We start from the raw sequence: 21,152 nt of genomic DNA, 5'->3' as shown, positions 1-21,152 counted from the left end.
TGTAGGCTTCAGCCTCCTCCTCCTCCTGGTTCTCGTCATCCTCGTAGTAAGAGACCCCTGTTTGGTCATCTACCATCTGTGGTTCTGTCTCCTCACAGTATGATTCGGGGTAGTAAGATTTAACCACTAAAGGGTCTGTGACCAAACTGTGCATGTATCTCAGAGTGGAGTCTTTTAGCAGGGGGCTGAGTCTTTAGACCCCGAAGGGGCAGAGGTAGCGGGGGTGTTAGCATAACTATGAAAATAGTTAGGGTCTTTCTCATAGAAGTCTGCCATAAATGACATCCTACTGATAACTCTATCAATATCAGCTGAGTTGAATTCCCAGGAACTGGGAATAAACCTCTCCTGTTCTGGTTCCTCATCCATGCCCATATGATGATGAGTGGGAGGGACAATTTTAACCTTAGGAGTAGAGTCAGGGACCTTGGAACTTTCTACTACTTTAGGAGCCTTCTGTTTTTCCCTATGATGTTCTGAAGGTTTCTTATGTTGTTTCTCCCCCTTCTCGTGACTAGAGGAATGTTTTCCTGAGGTTTTAGGGGTTTCCAAGGATTTCGATGCCTGGCGTCGAGGATCGGAAGCAGTCTTTAACGCTTTGCATCAAGATTCGGAGGTAGTAGATGGAGGGCGCCGAATCTCGGGAGTAGACGCTACGTGCTTTGATTTGGGGGCATAGAGGTCGGAGTGGTCTTCTGACAATCGAGCCTCTACAACTATTGGGAGTGCGGCACCTTTTCCAACCGCGGACGGTTGGTCTTTGTCATGTGGCGATCGCGAACGGGAACGCCCATTGGACACAATCGTTGGACCGCTCTATCAGTGCCTTCCGTTGCCGATCGCTCGACACGCATGTTGAGTCGCGGCTGATGTGCTTAGCGGAAGTGGTGTGGGTAGCACTTTTGCCGCCGGGTGTTTTCTCCATAACTGGGCCGCTGGCCAGTCCTCCGAGGTCGGGGGCTTGCGTGTGGGTGTCTGAAGTCACCCCTGTGCCCTCGCCGTCTGCTAAATCTGCGTTGCTGCCATCGCTAAAGGCCCCTTCGGCGTCCTAATCCTCTTGTTGCCTGGCATAGTGGGCCCAGCGTTTAGTGGAGCTGTCTTTAAGTGTCTTAGGCTTGAAGAGTTTACAAGCTCCACACGTAGCCTCAGGATGGTCTCGTGGAAAACACAAATTGCACGTATTGTGCTTATCTACCCAGGGGAACTTCCGGTTACACTTTGGGCAGAACTTGAAAGGAGTACTCTCCATATGTATTAATGTGGCAGCGGGCGAGTATATGTAGGAAATTAATGTGGGAGCCTGTATGACCACCCCCCACTCTCCCTACTTGTACAGGGCCGAGGCCAGAGGCCTTCCAAGGCTCGGGCCGAGGCAAGAGGCCTTCCAAGGCCCAAAGTCTGTTGTGGAGTTTTGACGGCTGGTCTCCTTGATTTTCACCGGCGTCGATCTTCGCTGTAGGGTGAAAAGAACGGGGAATTTTTAACAATAATTTGAGTATAATTGGCTAATGCCAAGGGAACTCCGCAATATGCGACCGACTTGTATGGCAGAAAAAAAATCTGAGGGCCCTACACACGTGAGTGATCATGGGTACAGCGGGCGTCACACTACGGATAGTATTACTGGCATGCCCTGGTTCTACGCCCCTTTTAGAGTTTCAAAAAACAAACTGTAATACTCTGCAGCTTCCACTAAATGTCAGCCTATGCACAGCATGTGATCTAAGCAGATTCCACAAGCCTCAGAAATATATATAGATATATATATGGTCAAAATGGGCATCCCATATTCGGTCTTTTAGGATTCAGTCTTTTTGACCTCAATCTACCCTAATGCTGTGTGCGTCTTCCCTGGCCCTTTACAGAAAGGGATGGGGTTTGGGAGCAGTGGAGCATGTAAGGGGATGGGCGCTCAGTTTTTTTCCGAATTCTGGTTCCAAGATGGTTGCAGTCGTGTCCCTGTAGGAGAGGCATCTTCATGGTATGTGGGAAAGAAGAAAGGATGCAAGACTACTTCAGTAATGCGAAGAGAAGACATGGGAACTATGAGATTTGATATCAGGAATTCCCTATTTCACACAATGGATTACAACCTCTGCACTAAATGTCCTTTCAGGAAGAATTGCTGTGCGAGATATAACAAAACTAATTGACTTATAAGATGGTGACCTGAAAACGGGTACTGTTGCATTGGCACAAATGAGAAAGATTGTGTTTAGCATGTTTTTATTTGATGTGTTTTCTTTGGTTGTGCTGTTTAGGCTGTCTTTGGTTGTTTTAAGTGCATCCAGAGTTGAAAGGACATGTGACTGTATGCAGTTTAATGACGCAATTCGTGGTAAATACTCCAAACTCAGAGTAGTTCAATTTAGGTACTTTAAATACTGATTCCACAACAAAGAGTATATGTAGATTGTTTATTTTCATTTTGCATGTGTAAATATCATTCTTTTATATCGTATTTTTAAAGAATTAGGTGTAACTGTCCTCCCTCTCACCCAAAGTCTTTTGATATGCATAGCCAGTGTCACTTTTCTTCTTTAAATCCACCTTATATCCATGTTGTACCTCCTCGTCACTGTATCCTTTTTTGGGTGCCTGCTATGCCCAATCCTCTACTCTGCCTTTGGCTGAATCTTTCGTAGCTGACATGAAAGAGGGGATCCACTTCAAGGAGTGACAGCTTCCACAGCAAGTAGTCCAAGAAACAGACGGTGGCGTAATAGACTTTTGGAAGGGACTGTTAACTTTATCCCTGACTGAAATACAGCAATTGTGCTCAGTTTTTAAAAACTTCACATTACGTGTCCCAACTGAAATACAGCAATTGTGCTCAGTTTTGAAAAACTTATTATGAAAACCTTCAATGTGTTTGTACATCCAGTTGTTAATGGAACTGGTGGTGCTTGGAGGAAACCCCTTTCCATAATTCATTGCTTTCTTTTAAAAAATAAACTGTAAAGTCAATCTATGATCCATAAATGTGCACTATACACTGATCCAATTTCACTTTTTTCCTTCATTTCCACGCCTCTGATATCAAAATACCCATACAGAAAATAGAATCAATCAGCAGCACTTTGCCCTACAAAGATTTCCAATAGTTGTCCGGTAAGCTATGTAACATATGGCCGACTGCAGACAACAGTTCCTAAAATCTTAGGAGAGAAGACGACGCATGTTTCTTGACTGCATTCTGCGAAGACTTTTTGGTTTGCGACTGCAGGCTACTTTTCTGGCTATTACTTAAAATGTGCATTGAATGCCCGACCAATCACGAGTCTACGGATTTCACTAGTTCCAGCACCGATTTCATACAGCTTAGCATCACGCAAGAAGCGCCCCATGGGGTAGTCATTAATGTAGCCATTTCCACCTGAAACAAAAGAGAAATGTCACATTAAGATGGAGGGTAGACTGATGAACAGAAAATATCAAGAATTAATAAGGGAACTGGGACTCTCATAGGCACATGCTTCATCAAACAAAGAATTAAAAAATGCAATTTTGTCAGATAACATTATCAAAAGTTAAAGTAACAGGCATGCTATAAAAATGAACATGAAGCAATTATGAATATATACATATCTATGATTTGTTGAGCTATGTTCCTAAAAGTATGCCAAAAGAAAACGCGCCCGATTTTCCAAGGGAATGTATTTGAATGGTACAGGTGTAGATTGCAAGAGCATAGGGGAAAAACAATCCGTGAGGCTTACAATGTGGGACAAGGGGCTGAGAGTTGAAGAAAGAAGGGATGACATTATGTGAGTTGCCACAAATCGAAGAGCTGATGGCAAACAAGTATGGATCGAGGTCTCTAGAAAGGTAATGACGAAGGTGAAGCAATCTCAGAATTGAACAGGGCGATTCTATGTGAAAATGTCCTCAGAAAAATGTAGCCATGTGAAAAAATAGTCTGCAAAAAGTTGTTTCCAAAATGTTGTAAGTCAATAGAAGCAATGAAAAGTGTGAAAATGTTTCCGGTAAGAAGGCCGCCAAAAAGCTGTTTTTAAATACACAAACGTACATGGCTGTAACACGAAGAAGGACCCACACCTTTAATGAAATCTCTACAATCACCCCAACTCCATTACTAAAACTTATCCTAACTCCAATTGCTACCCTTATCCTACCCTTAACGCTTACCGAACACTTTAGCGCGATACAACATTTCATTTGCATGTGACTCAATATAAAACACCAAATAAATAGAAAATAATCGGTGAACCTCACTCCAACCCCATCAGCAGAGTGCCATGAATTAAATAGCCATTGCCCTAACCCAAACTCCCTAAAACTTACTTAATGCTTACTCTATCCTAACCACTAGCTTTATCCTAAGCCATATCATGCATCATCATCACCAGCTCAAAGTCCTTATCCCTTTAACACTTACTCTATTAGCCGTACCCATAGTATAACCCCTACCCTACAACATACCCTGACACTTAATCTACACTAACCATTAACCAAACCCCAGCATCACGTGCCCTGCGGCAATCACCCTGAGCCTAATCCTTACCCTAAAATTAACCAACATCTTTCCTTTAATGCTAACCCCTATCTGTACCCTACCCCCTATCCTAACCCTAAGCCAGGCAATCACAAGGCCACTAAACACTTCTTAACTCTAATAATTACCTTACCATCACTGCATTTATGGCTAATATTCAGTTACATTTTTTGACTACTTTTTTCTAAGTGACTTTTTCACTGCAGAGGTATTTTCCCGATTTTTGCACGGACAACATTTTTGGTGCAACATTTTAACTAGATACCAATAGGGGTCACAACTCGGTCTGGGTGAGGAACGTTGCAGAGTGTTACGCTTACCTGGCTCCCACAAGGGCGTCGATCCGAACTGGACAGCTGCGGTCTCCACCAATGTGACGTGTAGTGCCGAGATGACAGACTGGACTGACACTCCCAGCTTGGTTTGCTTGGCCCATAGGAGTATTCTTCTGATGGTTTGGAAGGATGAGCTCTCCATCCTGCATCGAGCGCAGGGGCGCGTAGATAACCAGTTGCTTCACTGGTTAGAAGGAATTGGTGAGTTTCAGAACATTGTAGTTCGTAAGAGTTCAAATGTCTGACTTTCACTCTTGTCCGATTCCTTGCAGTTTGCACCTCACCCCAGCGAAGAGTTCCTCATGGTAGCTGACGAAGTTCAGGGTAGGATTTGTCTTCTCCAACACAGTTCAATAAAATAAGGCCAGAATGTAACCTGTTGCTTGCTCCCTTATTCAGGTGCAGAGAAAAAATATGAAGTTCGGGGAATAATGCCTCCGGCGGTAAAATTAGGTAAGTCTATTGTGGTGAGAAGAATTCCCCTTGTTTGTCCCTTTGTCTCACCTTGTTGTCCTTTTGTTCCCCTTAGGGGCCGGGGTACGGCGAGGATGCAATGGAGACTGCACCGACCCGTGAAGAGGAATAGTACCCCCGGCGGTAAATCAGGTAAGTCTATGGGGTAGTTACTATTGCCTCTGTTTAATCCCTTGGCTCACCTTTGCTGTTCTTGTGTTCCCCTTAGGTACCTTATTCCCTTGGCTCACCTTTGCTGTTCTTGTGTTCCCCTTAGGTGCCGGAGTGCGGCGGGAACGTGCAGAAGGATGCGTTGGATCGTGAGGATGCTGCGAAGGCCGGTGAGTTCAGTGCGGCGCTGCAGCAGGCGAAGCGGCGCACGTAAAATACTTCTTTCTTCCAGCTCGAAGGCGCAGTGGATCCGGAATTCAGGTAAGGATCGAAGATATTGCTCTTGTTCCAACCTTTTCTCCTTCTGTTCCTCCCTTTTTGTAGGCGCTGCAAACTCGAGGCGGGCGTGGCAGAAGACTGGATGCAGGCTTGCAGACACAGTGAGCGTTACGCTGCTGGATGCAGAATAACGCGAAGCGTGTGCTGCTCTTCGGGCGCGGTTTAAATAGCCTCCAAAGTAGTCCCAGGTAAGTATTCCTCCCCAGCCCCACCCAAGTAAAAAATAGTCCCTAGGTAAAATAGCCCCTTCCAAGCCTCATTTGGCTTGGAGCTCTTGCAGCATGGTCTGCATCAGGTAAGTTTGCAGCATGGTCTGCATCAGGTAAGTTCTACTTTATGAGCCTGGCGCAATAGGCGCCAGGACCGCACCCAAACAGCCCCTAGCAGTGGTTTTTGGGCTTGCTCAAAATAACTTGATGCCTGCTTCCGGAGTTGCTGGACCAGGTCTGGGTCCCCGGGGGTAGGCATCATGACAGCACTAACCCCCCCCCCCAAGGCCCCGTCCTAAAGTCGTTCTTCCCCGTGGTTTTGGTTTGTCTGGGAAATTTCAGTGGAATCTTTTCACCAATCGAGGTGCATGAACATGGTCACTAGGTTCCCAAGACCTTTCCTGTGGTCCGTAACCTTTCCAGTCGATTAAATGAAAATCTTCACCATCCAGGATGTTCTTAACCTCAAATTCGGGTTCCCCGTCTATAAGGATGGGGTCTGGTGCCTTGGTTAGTCTTATCCCTGGTTGCACTGGCTTCAAAAGTGACACATGAAAGACGGGGTGAATTCGCATATTAGCAGGTAAGTTCAACTTGACGGCCACCGGGTTGATAATGGCCTTAATGGAGTAAGGTCCCAAATATCTAGGGTTAAAGTACCGCGTTCCCTTGAGAGGTATGTGTTTTGTGGCCAACCATACTTGATCCCCTATCTGGTACTGTGAGGTATCACTTCTATGTCGATCAGCATCTTTCTTATATTTCTCCTTCGCTTGTTTTAAATGTGCAGTTGCCTCCTTAAAGGCTTGTGTAATCGTAGCGTATAGATGGTCCACTGCGGGCATTTCTAAGTTTTGGGGTGAGTCAAGGTCTGAGGTTCGAGGATGGTGCCCATATAGGGTATAAAAGGGGCTTTTGTCCAGTTCCAGAATGTACTGAATTATTGTATGCATATTCGGAGATCCAAAGAATTTCCTTCCAATTACTCTCAGTCTGATGTAACATGCAACGCAGGTATTGTTCAAGGGTCTGGTTGGTCCTCTCCGTTTGACCATCGGTCTGTGGGTGGTGACTGGTCGATAATCTCACGTCGATTTGCGCCAATTGACATTTCTTCCATAAATGTGCAATGAATTGACTGCCCCGGTCAGAGACCAACACGGACGGAAATCCATGTATACGAACAATGTTTTCGAGGAATTCTTTGGCCAGGATTGAGGCTATGATATGATAGATTATTTATAACGCGCTTAATACCCGGAGGTTTCTAAGCGCGGACTTGGGGATCGAACCTGTGATGCTCTGTGTCATCTTACTTCCAAGGCGAGCACGTTGCCCTTGAGCTATCCTCCCGAGACAAAGGCTGAAGGTAATCCTTTTAAAGGAATAAAGTGGGCCATCTTGGAAAAAAGATCCACAATAACTAAAATGGTGTTAAATCCATTACAAGGAGGTAGATCAGTAATAAAACGATAAGGTGTGCCATGGTGTAGGCGGAATGTCTAAAGGTTGTAAGAGTCCAGCTGGTTTTTTCTTTTGACTTTTGTTTCGGGCGCAAATACCACAAGACATCACAAATGATTTAATATCCTTTCGCCAGGTGGGCCACCAGAATTCTCTTTTAATTTTAGCTTCAGTTTTTGCAATACCTGGGTGCCCCTCCATTAGGGTATCATAACGGGAAATGACTAGCTCTTGTAGTTCCTTGTGTGGCAGAAATAGCCGCCCTTGGTAATAAGGCAGATCTTTGGTGACAGAGTAGTCCGGGCCTTTCTTTACCTAGTTCTGCAGGGCTGTAGGATCAAAGAGTTGCTGGATCTTTACCTGAATGTCCTCTAGTGTCTGTAGAGTAGTCATGCCAAGAATCCTTTGTTCGGAAATTATAGGTACTGGTTCCGGGTTCACTTCTGCCTCTCCCATCCCTATTCGGGATAAGGCATCTGCTTTACCATTCTTACAACCTGGTCGATAGGTTATCACGAAATCGAACTCGGCAAAGAACAATGCCCATCGGAGTTGATGTGACGATTGGGCCTTGGCTGTTTTTAAATACTGTAAGTTCCGGTGATCGGTGATCACAGTAATGGTATGCCTGGCACCGAGAAGATAGTGCCGCCAAGCCTTGAAGGCGGATTTAATGGCTAATAACTCCTTGTCGGTAACCGCATAGTTTAACTCGGGTGCCGAGAAATTTCTGGACCAAAATGCTACTGGGTGAAGCTGGCCAGTTTCAGGGTCCTTTTGAGACAGGACAGCTCCCATGGCTAGACTGGATGCATCAGTTTCCACTATGTATGGAAGGTCAGGGCGCGGGTGCTTTAATATAGGTGCAGACGTGAATTTCGCTTTCAGCTCTTGGAAGGCATTTTCAGCTTCTTCAGTCCACATAAAGCGTTTATTTTTTCGCAAGAGTGCTGTGATGGGATGTACGACATGTGAAAAATCTGGGATGAATCTGCGGTAGAAATTGGCAAAGCCGAGCATGCTTTGTACTCCTTTAACTGAACTTGGTGATGGCCACTTAAGGATTGCGTCCACCTTTCGTGAGTCCATTCGGATTCCCTTTGGGGTCAGGATAAACCCAAGGAATTCAACTTCTGTGGCATGAAAAACGCATTTTTCTAGTTTTGCATATAGTTTGTGCTGGCGCAATTTCTCACGGACTGCTCGGACGTGCTTCACATGGTCAGATTCTGAAGAGGAGTATACTAGAATATCATCGATATATACGACAACACAAACGTCAATGAGTTCACGAAGGACATCATTCATGAAGTATTGGAAGGCTGCTGGTGCATTGCACAACCCGAAAGGCATCACCTGGTATTCGAATAACCCATACTTAGTGCGGAAAGCAGTCTTCCATTCGTCGCCCTCTTTTACACGTACCAGATGATATGCCCCCCGGAGATCTAATTTAGTGTATATGCAAGCATCCTTCACTTGGTCCAGTAGTTCAGGGATCAGAGGCAATGGGTATCGGTTCTTAACAGTTATCTGGTTCAATGCGCGGTAGTCTATGCACGTTCTGAGGTCACCTTCCTTTTTGGGCACGAAGAACAAAGCTGAAGATGCAGGGGATTTGGATGGGTGAATAAAGCCATTGGCAAGGTACTGGTATAAGTATTGTCGTAGGTGAAGGTTCTCAGGTTCCGTAAGGGCATAGATCCTGCTACAAGGGGGTTGTGCACCGGGTATGAGATCGATTTGACAATCGTACGATCTGTGAGGCGGTACGGTGTTTGCCTGTTCTTTTTGGAAGACATCCTGGAATTCTTGGTATTCTGGAGGTAGTTGCATAACTGATGTGGTTACTGGGGCCAGGCCTGCGTTCAGATCTTTCTTTGGGTAACAGGTTTGTGCACAATCCGGGAAGGTTATTCTCTTCTCTCGCCAATCAATACAAGGATTATGTGTTTCCAACCAAGGTATCCCCAGTATAATTTGGAACTGTGGGGCTTTGATTAGATCAAACACAATAGTCTCTCGATGCCCATCCTGACCCAATAGTGTCATCTCTGCGGTGGAATGAGTCACAGGCCCAGAGGCGATTTCAGTTCCATCGACTGTGGTGATGACATCAGAGGTGGTTTTTCGGCAGAGAGGTAGATTCATCCTGGAAGCCAATTCGTAGTCCACATAGTTTCCTATGGCCCTGCTATCTATGTATGCCTTTACTGCGTGCATACGCGATGGCTGCCCTGGATCTACGAGGACCATTGGCATGATGAAATGCGAGGTCTGAGTATCCTTCTTTAAGCTCGGCAAGCGGACCTCTACGCTTGTCGGGTGTGGTCGTTTCCCGAGTCTGACTCCATATGGCTTTTATCAGCAGCTCCTACCACCTTCTTGGGTGGTTTCACTGGGCAATCCCGTAGGAAATGCCCAGAAGTTCCACAATATAGACACAATTGCATTTGCCGTCTCCTTTCTCTTTCTTTCTAGGTTAAGGGTCCTTTAACCCCTCTGATTTGCATGGGTTCTGAAGAATCTGCTCCTTTGGGGTTAGCGTGGGTTTTAACCAACACCCGATTCTCAAACTTGGCTCGATCAGCCTTTCTGTTCTGAAGTCTGTGATCTAACTGGACCACTAAGTCTATATATTCAGCGCAGTCTTGAGGTGGGTTCACGACTTGAGCCAAGACATCCTTGAGTTCTCCTCAAAGCCCTCGATGAAATAACGTGATTCGTTTTACCTCAGGCCATCCAGTTTCCACTATCAACTTATTAAAGGTCGCAATGTAGGATAGAAGGTCCTGGTTACCCTGTCGTAGGGACAAAAGTTTGTTATCCAGGGCCTGTCCTTGGGAGTGCCGGGCAAATAGTCTTTCCATACTCGTTTGAAAGCCCTGAAAATCTCGAAGAATTGGGTCATCCTGAGTAACTAGTGGAATTGACCAATCAGCTGCACTGCCACTGAGATATGACAATACAAAGGCTACCTTGGCTTGATCGTTTGGGAAGGGTCCAGGTCTGCATAAAAAAGTGCAAGCGGCATTGGTTCATGAACACGGCGAACCTTTTAGGGTCCCCGGCAAAGCGTTCGGGCGGAGCTAATGGAATAGTTCCTGGTAGGTTTATTTGCACAGAGTTACTCAATGAAACAGGCGCTGGATTCCCCCCGCCCCCCCCCCCCCCCCCCCCCCCAAGTCCTGGTAGGGGCGTTTGTCCAGCCTGGCTTTGCAGTAATTGCCTAGCAAGATCATCAGTTCGCTCCTTTGACAAAATCAGCTCTCTCCTAAGAGCATTGGTCTCTTGACGGGCGGAATGCACTTCTGCCCTCAGTTCCCCTAGTAGTTGGGCCAATAGGTCAGTTTCTGAGGTTTCCATAACGCCCGGGTGGGAATTTGTGGGTAGGCTTCGCGTTCTGTTACGCTCACCTGGCTCCCACAGGGGCGTCGATCCGAACTGGACAGCTGCGGTCTCCACCAATGTGACGTGTAGTGCCGAGATGACAGACTGGACTGGCCCTCCCAGCTTGGTTTGCTTGGCCCGTAGGAGTATTCTTCTGATGGTTTGGAAGGATGAGCTCTCCATCCTGCATCGAGCGCAGGGGCGCGTAGATAACCAGTTGCCTCACTGGTTAGAAGGAATTGGTGAGTTTCAGGTCATTGTAGTTCGTGAGAGTTCAAATGTCTGACTTTAACTCTTGTCTGATTCCTTGCAGTTTGACCCCAGCGAAGAGTTCCTCGTAGTAGCTGACGAAGTTCAGGGTAGGATTTGTCTTATCCAACACAGTTCAATAAAATAAGGCCAGAATGTAACCTGTTGCTTGCTCCCTTATTCAGGTGCGGAGAGAAAATATGAAGTTCGGGGAATAATGCATCCGGCGGTAAAATTAGGTAAGTCTATTGTGGTGAGAAGAATTTCCCTTGTTTGCCCCTTTGTCTCACCTTGTTGTCCTTTTGTTCCCCTTAGGGGCCAGGGTACGGCGAGGATGCAATGTAGACTGCGCCGACCCGTGAAGAGGAATAGTACCCCCGCCGGTAAATCAGGTAAGTCTATGGGGGTAGTTACTATTGCCTCTGTTTATTCCCTTGGCTCACCTTTGCTGTTCTTGTGTTCCCCTTCGGTGCCGGAGTGCGGTGGGAACATGCAGAAGGGTGCGGTGGATCGTGAGGATGCTACGAAGGCCGGTGAGCTCAGCGCGGCGCTGCAGCAGGAGAGGCAGCGTGTGTAAAATACTTCTTTCTTCCAGCTCGAAGGCGCGGTGGATCCGGAATTCAGGTAAGGATCGAAGATATTGCTCTTGTTCTAACCTTTTCTCCTTCTGTTCCTCCCTTTTTCTAGGAGCTGCAGACTCAAGGCGGGCGTGACAGAAGACTGGATGCAGGCTTGCAGACACGGTGAGCGTTACGCTGCTGGATGCAGAATAAAGTAGTCCCAGGTAAGTATTCCTCCCCAGCCCCACCCGAGTAAAAAATAGTCCCTAGGTAAAATAGTCCCTTCCAAGCCTCATTTGGCTTGGAGCTCTTGCAGCATGGTCTGCATCAGGTAAGTTTGCAGCATGGTCTGCATCAGGTAAGTTCTACTTTATGAGCATGGCGCCTATGGCGCCAGGACTGACTCTCCATATGAGCCTGGCGCCATAGGCGCCAAGACTGCACTCAAACAGCCCCTAGCAGGGGTTTTTGGGCTTGCTCAAAATAACTTCATGCCTGCTTCCGGGGTTGCTGGACCAGGTCTTGGTCCCCGGGGGTAGGCATCATGACACAGAGCTTGGAAACCGCAGATATCAGCGGAGAGTAATTTGATTACTTCCTCTACACCGAGGGAAGAATTTTACCCAGCAACAGACGCTAGCCGTGTAGGATTGGACATGCCGATGTTAAAGCTCTGAGCTTGAGACAGCTACTTCAGCAGCTATTTTGTTTCAAGAACTGTTGATTGACTCCATTCACGGGAGTGGGATATCTGACTAAGCGCCTATTTATAAGGTGGTTCCCCTCATCTTTGTATTGATGCAGATGTATTGCTAGAAGCTTCGTGGAACTTATACCCATGTAGCACTGTGGATTAGGTCCCGAGTTTGCGCCACCCCCACTAATCTATATTGAAGAGTGAATATTGGAAGACATCTTCCACCGGATTGTGTTATGAGTGTGAGGGAAGATTTATACCTCATCTATGTCCTGAAGAAGGTCGGAACTACGCCAGATTGCATTTGAAAGCCCCTATTTGCCGACTGAAACATATGTAGACGTCAATAAGCTTGGGTTGCTACTGTACAGATACACACACCACCAGGAGATACGGTTGTGGAAAAAAAACCTCTGTGTGGATATATACAACAAGGGTTCTACGCAAGGGCTGACATTTAGTATTGTTTAAAGTTGACATTGGTTGTGTGAGTGAGAGTATGGGTATGAAAGGTGGAATGAATTAGATGTCAAAATTGTGATTTATCTTTAGAAATTATATGGTTTTAATATTGTGGTACATTTTGTAATAAATTAATTTTTTGTATTGAAATAACTTGTTAGTTGTATTTTTCCAACCTCATTACAGAGGTCCAATTTTGTATATTACTATATTGCTTACCTGGAGGACCATCGGGATTCCATGTACCCTTATAACCTATACCAATATGGTGAGCGATGGGTGGGAGCTCTTAAGAGTATTGATCTTCCCCGTGACAACTAAGCAGTGGTCTTCAAAGTGTGGGGCTGGCCCCCTAGAGAGGCCCTGCAAATCTTCAGGGGGGGGGTGGGTGTACGGTTTTCAAATGGGAAGACAGTAACTGCATTTAATAGCTAATACAAATTCTGACATTGTGTGTGAAGGGGGCTAGACAACAGTATATTTGCTCAGGGGGTGCAGCATAAGAAGGTTTGGAAATCGCTGGCATATGTTTGGGCTAATAAAGCTGCACTGTCCTTTAAGAGCACAAAATAAACACATTTCTAAAATTACCATTGGCCTGACCTCCAACCCAGGGTGGAGGGGGAAATTCTTTTTTGAAATGAAGTCCCCATTAATCATTGTAGAAATACAAGCAGCCCTATACCTGGCTATATCATCAAGAGGGCACTCTTTCCCCAAACATATTAATAATGTGCGTCGATTTGAATGGCCTTTGGAAAGCAAGGAGAGCTTTATGAAAGTAGGATCATGGGAAGCATAACCTCATTAGATGGGAAAGATGTTGTGAGTGACATGATGTGGTTATTTTATTCCTTTCCTTCCCTTTTCCTTCCTCTGTTTCTGCATATACAGCACCTTGTATGAATGAGGAAGAACAAGTGGTGGTGGGGGTTAAGGGGGGTTCAGGTTTATCTGTGCAAATTGTTGTTTTCTAGTTCATGTTTATTGTAAATTTTGAATAAAGTGGTTAAAAAAACAACAAAACAACAACAGGTGGCTTCATGACTACTATACCAGCTCTCAGCCAACCCGTTGCTAGTTGTGGGGACTCATAATAATCCACTGTGCAATGGCCCCACTTGATAGGATCGAAACTCATTAGCACAGATGATGGCTAAAGATTGAAGTAACAAACTCATATTGGTTTTCGTTATTATTTTAGGAAGATGATTTAAAGTTGATGAATTATCAATGCATCAGTTGTGTGGCCAAGGATCATAAAGGAACTGAACCATAAGACCATGATTAAGGATAATGTCTTGGGGAAGGAGGCTACGGCTACTAAAAGTTTACAGATTGTATTTGATGTTTGTATTTGTTAATCACGGTTTAATTTTCGCCATTTCATGCAGGGGTCATTCGATCAATTAAGAGAGATTTACGAAGGCATATACCTCTATGTTGAATGAAGGGATTGAGGTGTGTCTAATGAGCTGGATTAATTTGAAGAAGTATACCAGAATATGAAGCTCTTTACCATCAACAAATTTCTAAGAAGAGAAAGCACAATTATGTATTTTTATATATAATAAAAAGACGAATAGTTTCTTTTATTTAAAACATCCCATTTGCAGACTGTGATTCATGTTAATGTGCATGTAGTGAGTGGAGTCTTGTGTTGAAATTCTAGAGTGATAGAGCCCCGGGAACACACATTTTTAAAAACCCTGGACTCAGCGGCATAAATGTGGTGTAGGCAACAAAAAGGGACAATGATGGAAGATGAGGAGTGGTGCCTACTGATAAGAGAAGGGAACCAATGAATGCGCCCTAGGGAGCCATGTATCCTATACTTTTTTATTTTATTTTAAAATGTGCATCTAGCGCACCCTGATCCAAAGACAGCAGGGTGCAGCACACATTACAGATGCAAAGATCATAAAACAATGAAAGTACATCAGTAAGCATTAAAACATTTTTTTCTTGATTAAAAAGCAGTAAATCAATGCAAAAACCATACAAAAGACAGGGCATAAAAAACAACAAAAAACAAATGAAGGATATGCAAGCAAAAAAGTCTTAAGAGCATTTTCAAACCCTGGTGGGCAGAGCATTCCAAGTGCATGAGGCTGTCAGCTGAGAAAGAATGATGGGAAAAACTGGAGTATCTAAACTGGGAAATATCAAGATGTAAAAGGTTGGCACTTCTCGTTAGTCTAGAACCTCCAGATGGCAATATCTCAACAAGACGGGAAAGAAGCCCAAGGACCACCACCTTACAGGTAATACCGAAGATCTTGAATAAGATGCAAAAGTGAATAGATGTGCAATGAAAAGTATTCTAGACTGGAGTGACATGCTCGCAATTCTGAACATCAGTGATCAAATGAGCCATACAGTGAGACCCATAGAAACAGCATTACCACTATCCAGGTGAGCTCAAAGGAGGAATAGGCGGCTTAATATTCCAAAGAAGAGAGAACTGAAAAAAAAAAGCTTGGGACAGATCAGAGTATGAGATTTAGAGTTTAGTTTAGAATCAAGTATGCAAACAAGGGATTTAACAGCACACCCCAAGAAAAGTATGACTTCAAAAGAGGCGAGTGGGAAAGTGCCAGAGATTTTGTGGAAGAGGTTACCAAAAGAATTTGGTATTAGAAGAGTTAAGTTTGAAAGAAAGTGAGGACATCCAGTCCTCTATAGCACAGACATTACACGTAGGTTAAATGCAAGTGCAGTGCAGGCTGCAAAGAGTCAAACCCAGTAGTTACACGTAGGTTAAATTAAAGTGCAGCTCAGGCTGCAGAGAGTCAAATCCGCTAGTCATGGAAACGAGATTCAAGCATAAGGGGAAGATAAGCACATGTGATACTGTGCAACAACCATGGTGCATGAAGGGGTAGAGGCAAACCTAGGGCAACCTGTCCAGGACAGGCAATGTGAAGCCTTTTTGAGTCAGGCTCTAAGAAGGGACTGGCGTCGACTGCCAGCTTTATTTGAATCAGGCAAAAGGGGAAGGGTAATAGGGGGAGATAGCGGTCCGTAGTGACAGACAAATTGATGTATATGAGGAAGACGGATCAGAAGAGGAAGAACTCTTCCTACCTTAAGCTTCATAGCCCCATACTTGCTGGTCAACGGAGCAGCTGATAACCAGCTAATGCAGCGTTTGCTTGAACGCTGTAACGGGCAGCAAAAGGGCATTGTGGTATCAAGACGGGTGGCCTTAGATAGCACAGGGATGACAACATAAGGTGCGCCACAGGCGGCTGATGACGGCTGACCGGATCCAGCAATAGCAGCAATGCAGGCCATCAGGCCCTGACAGGGCCAGACAGGGAAAGTCATGGCCCTTAGATCGGGGTCCTTTGAAGGGGCCAGCGTTCGTCTGCCGGCTCCCGGGAAGGCATGACAATCTGGCTTGGCATGAGCGATCCCTGCGGATGCTAGGATCATCTGTTTCTCTGAGAATGTGGCGCCATGTTACAGGTCCATGCTGGTGTCCTCAGATAGCACTGTGCGGTCTGCAGTGACTCAGACGGTACAAGGCTATTCCAGTCTGCAGTGAAAGGGTGGGAAAGACCTCAGCAGGGGAACCAGAGCCTTAAGTATGCATGACATTGCCGACTACCTAAAGAGTAGCTGAACTCCGAAATGGAAGCTGAATTGATAGTACAGAAAAGATGGTGTTCTGGTCAATGATGGGAAACTTGAAGGGCTGCATATTTTAACAAGACATTTACCCAAAAAAGGCAGGACGACAATCAGGGGGTAGTTTGCAAAGTCACAGGAAAAAACTCCTTTAGAAAGTGATGCATTCACTAAAGAAAGCCAAAATGAAGAAACCAACAACGGAAAACAGCTCAAAAGACAGGCAAGAGACCAGAAGAGGGTGATCTGAATGGGATGTGGCCATTATTAAGAGCAACATTCTAAGAAAACCCAATTCAGAATGGGGAGGAGGGAGCGTTCCAAGTTTGAACAGTGCAGGGAATTGCAGGGGAATGGATAGATTAAGTTTGGAAGTGATATTGTTTTGAATGTCAAGAATTCAATCGCAAAAGTAGGTAGTAAATGTATGAACCAGTTGTGAAGAGAATACATTATATAGATGCCGCTGAGGATGCCTGTGCATTTGGGAGTGGAGATGCTCACACTGAGGCCCAGCCCCATCTCTTCTAAAATTCTCTACAAACATTAAGCAAGATAGCACAGATTGATACCACAGCCATTTAAAACTCACTATCAAATCATTTGGCTATCCGAATTAATATAAATCATTCATGGTTATGCACATTTTAATGTTAGTATTGTGAAAAATGAAATGCGTGCTAAGCCCTGTATACATTTCGCACTTCGTGATTCAAGCATGCAATCTTTTAATCAAGGATTTAGCTGTCAAACAAAGATTGGTAGTCATTCTGTTGCTCCCTACATGGTCGTTCATTGATGCAAAACAGCCAGGAATCCTCATTAATACTATTTGTTCCCTACCTCCTCATTGGGTATTTTCAAATAGTACAATAGGAGTGCACCAAACTGTCCATCTTGGAATGATAACCTATCCAAAATATTTTCCTGATAATGTTAGGTTTTGGTAATGTGCTTTGAGGGTATAGAGAGATGGCACTGGCATAGTATACACCAATCTAGGTCTTATGCTAGGTAAGCACGTATTGCATTTTATGGGACCCCAAATGTTTTGCTTTTTCCTCTACTGGTTTTTCTGGATCTTTGACTTTATTTTTGTGAAAAGAGTGGAATCTAGTTAATTCCCAAGCAACTGCAACCCTTGTTCATATGCAGTTCTATGGTAGCACATTTTTATGCTGAGCCCTCACCCCAATCCCCACGCCTCATTTGAGTAAAAATATTATTGCCGGGCCCCTCTGCTGCCATACATGCTTATATTTTCTATTATAAGTTGTCCCCACACTCCCTTTTTTAAAGAAACGCGCACCTGCTCTGGACAACCTTCGGTTCCCCCTTAAGGGGGTTAGGTCATCCTTTCGACCGCCATAGGGGGACAAGCGCCACAGTTTGAAGACCACTTTCATACAGTAATTGTACCATCCTACAATCGTGTTGTGGAGTCAGCCAGTGGCAGCCGTAATCCAACTTTGACTTCACCAGGGGTGCAGTCATTTTTATTGCATCAGTAGCCCAATGTACCAGTATGGTAACCACTGATATACGAATGCATTTGTTTAAACCCTACTTCTAGTCATTCATGGACCACAATGCAGGCCTAAAATGGTGGTTATGCTGACAAAGGCTGACTCTGAGCCCATCCTCTTCCTTTAAAGTGGTTTATATCGCGTTAACCTGATAGTGCAGACCCACTCTACCGCGTAACACCATTGACATCACTGGGCCTGAAACCTGCTTGACATCCATCCTTCTTTGCTAGTTGGGTCTTAAACCTCGAACTTGAGCTCTTTAAAGCGATATCCTTTGGTGTTCCCTAGGGTTGGTTACTACGTTGTCCTAACCTGTGCAGTAGAACTAGTACTTACCTGGCTTTAATGCATAGCCATGGTTTGCCTGTGGATGTTTTTCTATTTTTTGGTATGAGGAAACTTTCTACAAACTTGTGAACTCTTTCAAACTGAGTAAAAATGAAATTCGCCTGAATTTTGACATTGTTTGCAAGTCTCTCTTAGCACCATGGAGTTTCTCTACAAAGACTGGATTTCTAGCAATTACCTGTGAATTATTAGACGATTTCCTGTAGTAAATCGCCCTACTGCACTCCTGCCCACAGATGTTTTGGGATACTGTATCTAACTTTAGTTATTTTGTTTCCAGCTATTACTAGGAGTGCACTGAAACTGCTTAATATCAGTTGCAAGACGTCTTTGTATATCCTGCCTTTTGGGAGCTCGTTGGGCATGGTTGAATTTGTTTAAGCCCTTCTCTCCCTCTAGGTATTACAATTCAATATATGCTGAACCGGGGTATTAGCTGTTTTACTATGTATTAGAGGATGTGGGGAATAGCGGATGTGTAGTGGCAACTAAGTAATGTGTGCTGCTTGCGTCATCTAGGGATCTCTTGTTCCCTCTGCCCTTTAGTACTGCAATGCACAGAGTCTACCACCAGGTACATGGCTTACATTAGCTTTAGGAGTGATAAGGGTCTGCTTAGGGCCTTTTCTGTATTATATATACATTTTTGTAACACACACACACACAAGCATGAATGCATGCACGGACGCGCGCACTGCTTTAGTGTATGCAACTAAAGTACTTACTTGAACTGTGTGTTTTATGTCTAACCCTCCATTAAAGGGTATATGTTTTTCAGTATAACTGTGTGGTGTCTTCTTTGATTTGATCTATTGTGATTAACTCTACCTGTCCACCGGCCTTCTCCCAAACGATGAGTGGAGTCTGTCTGCTATGCCATTGCTCCCCAAATCGGGACTGGTCTACCTTTCAGATTGAACCCTGTCTTGACGTTAGGATGTGTGGTCCCTGAGGCTTGCATACAAATCTCCAAAACAGACACGTACAGCTAATCAAAGCAGAAGAACCAACTTCCAAGAGACCCAAACCAATTCTTACAGGAAAGGCATTAGTTTTGGGAAGTAGTATGGCTCCCAAGACATGCAGTGTTGAGCTCTAGGTGGATGACTGAACACTATAACAGCAACTTACACTAGAAAGGGATTGGTGAGCGCCTCACTGAACATATATAAGAGGGACAGTTCGGAAAAGTAAACAATCAGAAGCGTACATTATCAAAAAGGGTATTTTGCTAATTCAACATGAAAAATAGTGTGCTTCTGACAAGGGAAAATAAAAGTTTGCAACAGTGCCAACGACAAGGGAAATGCCAAAGAAAGCATAAGACAGCCGTAGGAGTGGGTGTACACAAGACAATTAGCCCTCGACTTTGCACTTTCCCCTCCTCACTCTCAGCTAACAACGTTGGCAGCAACTTAAGGTACTGGTCATCCTGTGTGCCCTCCTGTCTTACCATCCTCCTTCCTACTGCCCATCCCCCTACCCCCACTGTCCTACTTCTCACCAACCACTCTGGCTGAGCTAGCATTTATCCTTTAAGCGGTCAACCTCACCTGTGCTCCTGCTGATCCCTTCACAACAAAACCACCAGAACTCCACCTACCTTCCTTGACCCTTTCCCTTTCCTCTGGTATTCTCTCGCCCCTTTTCAAGCTTGTTACCTCATATCCATGCTGAAAAAACCCAATGCTGCCCCAAAAACCCTACCAAATATCGGCCACTGAAAACATGATGTCGTCCACCCTGTCACTGACCGCGCGGAGGGTAGCTGACTATAAGGACACCCTCCAATCAGAGCTCCATATGGTCTTTCAGGGCAATGTCTTTTGCTTAGACGGTCTCTTACCTGGCTGACTGCTTTCATGTTCCTGTTACCACCTAGTTAGGGGCTGCAGGGTCAGTCTTCCATGCCTATCTTCTTCATAATCTACATGTTCTCTGCTATTTATCCCCTCATTCATTTGCTGGTGATAGTCTTTTCCTAATCTTGTCTTGAGCTGCCCTGTCCAACCTCAGTTTAGCAAGTTGTTTGATGTTGGCACCTGTAAAACTGAAGCAATTTTTCTCCAGGTCTTGAATGTCATGTCCTTCATCACTTCTGGATCGTTTGCCCCAGACCACCTCACCCCATACCGTAAGGCTAAATGGCTGGGTTTTATTTTTGGCAGGGGCCTCAATGCAACACTTAATCGCCTCTACTGCTGCCAGGCTTAACCTCCTAAACAGCTGTAAAATTGGTCCCCACCTCAACGTTCACTCTACCAAAACACTCATCGCTACAAGCTCGGACAATCTTTCACACATTGTGGCGAGCCATGCAAAATCATTCCCTCCTTTGATTCCTCCTGGTGTTTACATGCATCCTAGAGGGCCGCCACCCCCCAAGCTCAATCTATCTTCCAGTACTTATCTGTGCCTCCTCTAGGCTGACAAGCTTTACATAAATGTCGCCTCCACCCTGTAAGGTCTCCAGATGTCACTCCTTCACTGTCTGGCATGATATCACTCCAGCTGGTTTAATGTAGCAATTATCCCAGCATTGCGCTACCCAAATCTCCAGTAAAAATAAATGAACAAATAAGACTGCCGCCACCCTTGTAAATACAAAAAGGGACAGATTTCTTTTCCTATTTCTATGGTGGAAAAGGACGGGACGTAGTGCTGATACTGGAGCAGGCAGTTCCGGTTCAGCAGGTAAGTGGGTAAGGTGGGAGTGGGAATGGTGCAGGAAAGGTGTCTTAGGGTGTGGGAAGGCAGGGAGTGGTTCTCCGTTGCCTCCCCACAATCAAGGTGGCAGCACCTGGGGAAGGTCCTTGGGTGGCTGGTAAAACACCCCCAGTTTACGCCCGCATTTCCA

At 45.1% G+C, this 21,152-nt stretch overlaps 1 protein-coding gene across 1 annotated transcript in view; it reads right to left on the bottom strand.

Moving 5' to 3' along the window:
• Positions 1 to 2,403: 2,403 nt before the first annotated feature.
• IVD (isovaleryl-CoA dehydrogenase) overlaps positions 2,404 to 21,152 on the bottom strand; it is a 919,837-nt gene continuing 901,088 nt past the window's right edge. The window contains exon 13 of the mRNA XM_069637537.1: positions 2,404 to 3,376. Within this exon, the coding sequence (XP_069493638.1) occupies positions 3,243 to 3,376 (134 nt within the window). The 3' untranslated portion in view covers positions 2,404 to 3,242. The remainder of the gene's footprint in view (positions 3,377 to 21,152) is intronic.

This window comes from Ambystoma mexicanum, chromosome 14, assembly GCF_040938575.1.
Source record: "Ambystoma mexicanum isolate Mex_15411 chromosome 14, UKY_AmexF1_1, whole genome shotgun sequence".
Taxonomy (NCBI): domain Eukaryota; kingdom Metazoa; phylum Chordata; class Amphibia; order Caudata; family Ambystomatidae; genus Ambystoma; species Ambystoma mexicanum.
The sequence above is the reverse complement of the archived record's forward strand: the minus strand, read 5'-3'. Positions and strand labels throughout refer to the sequence as shown.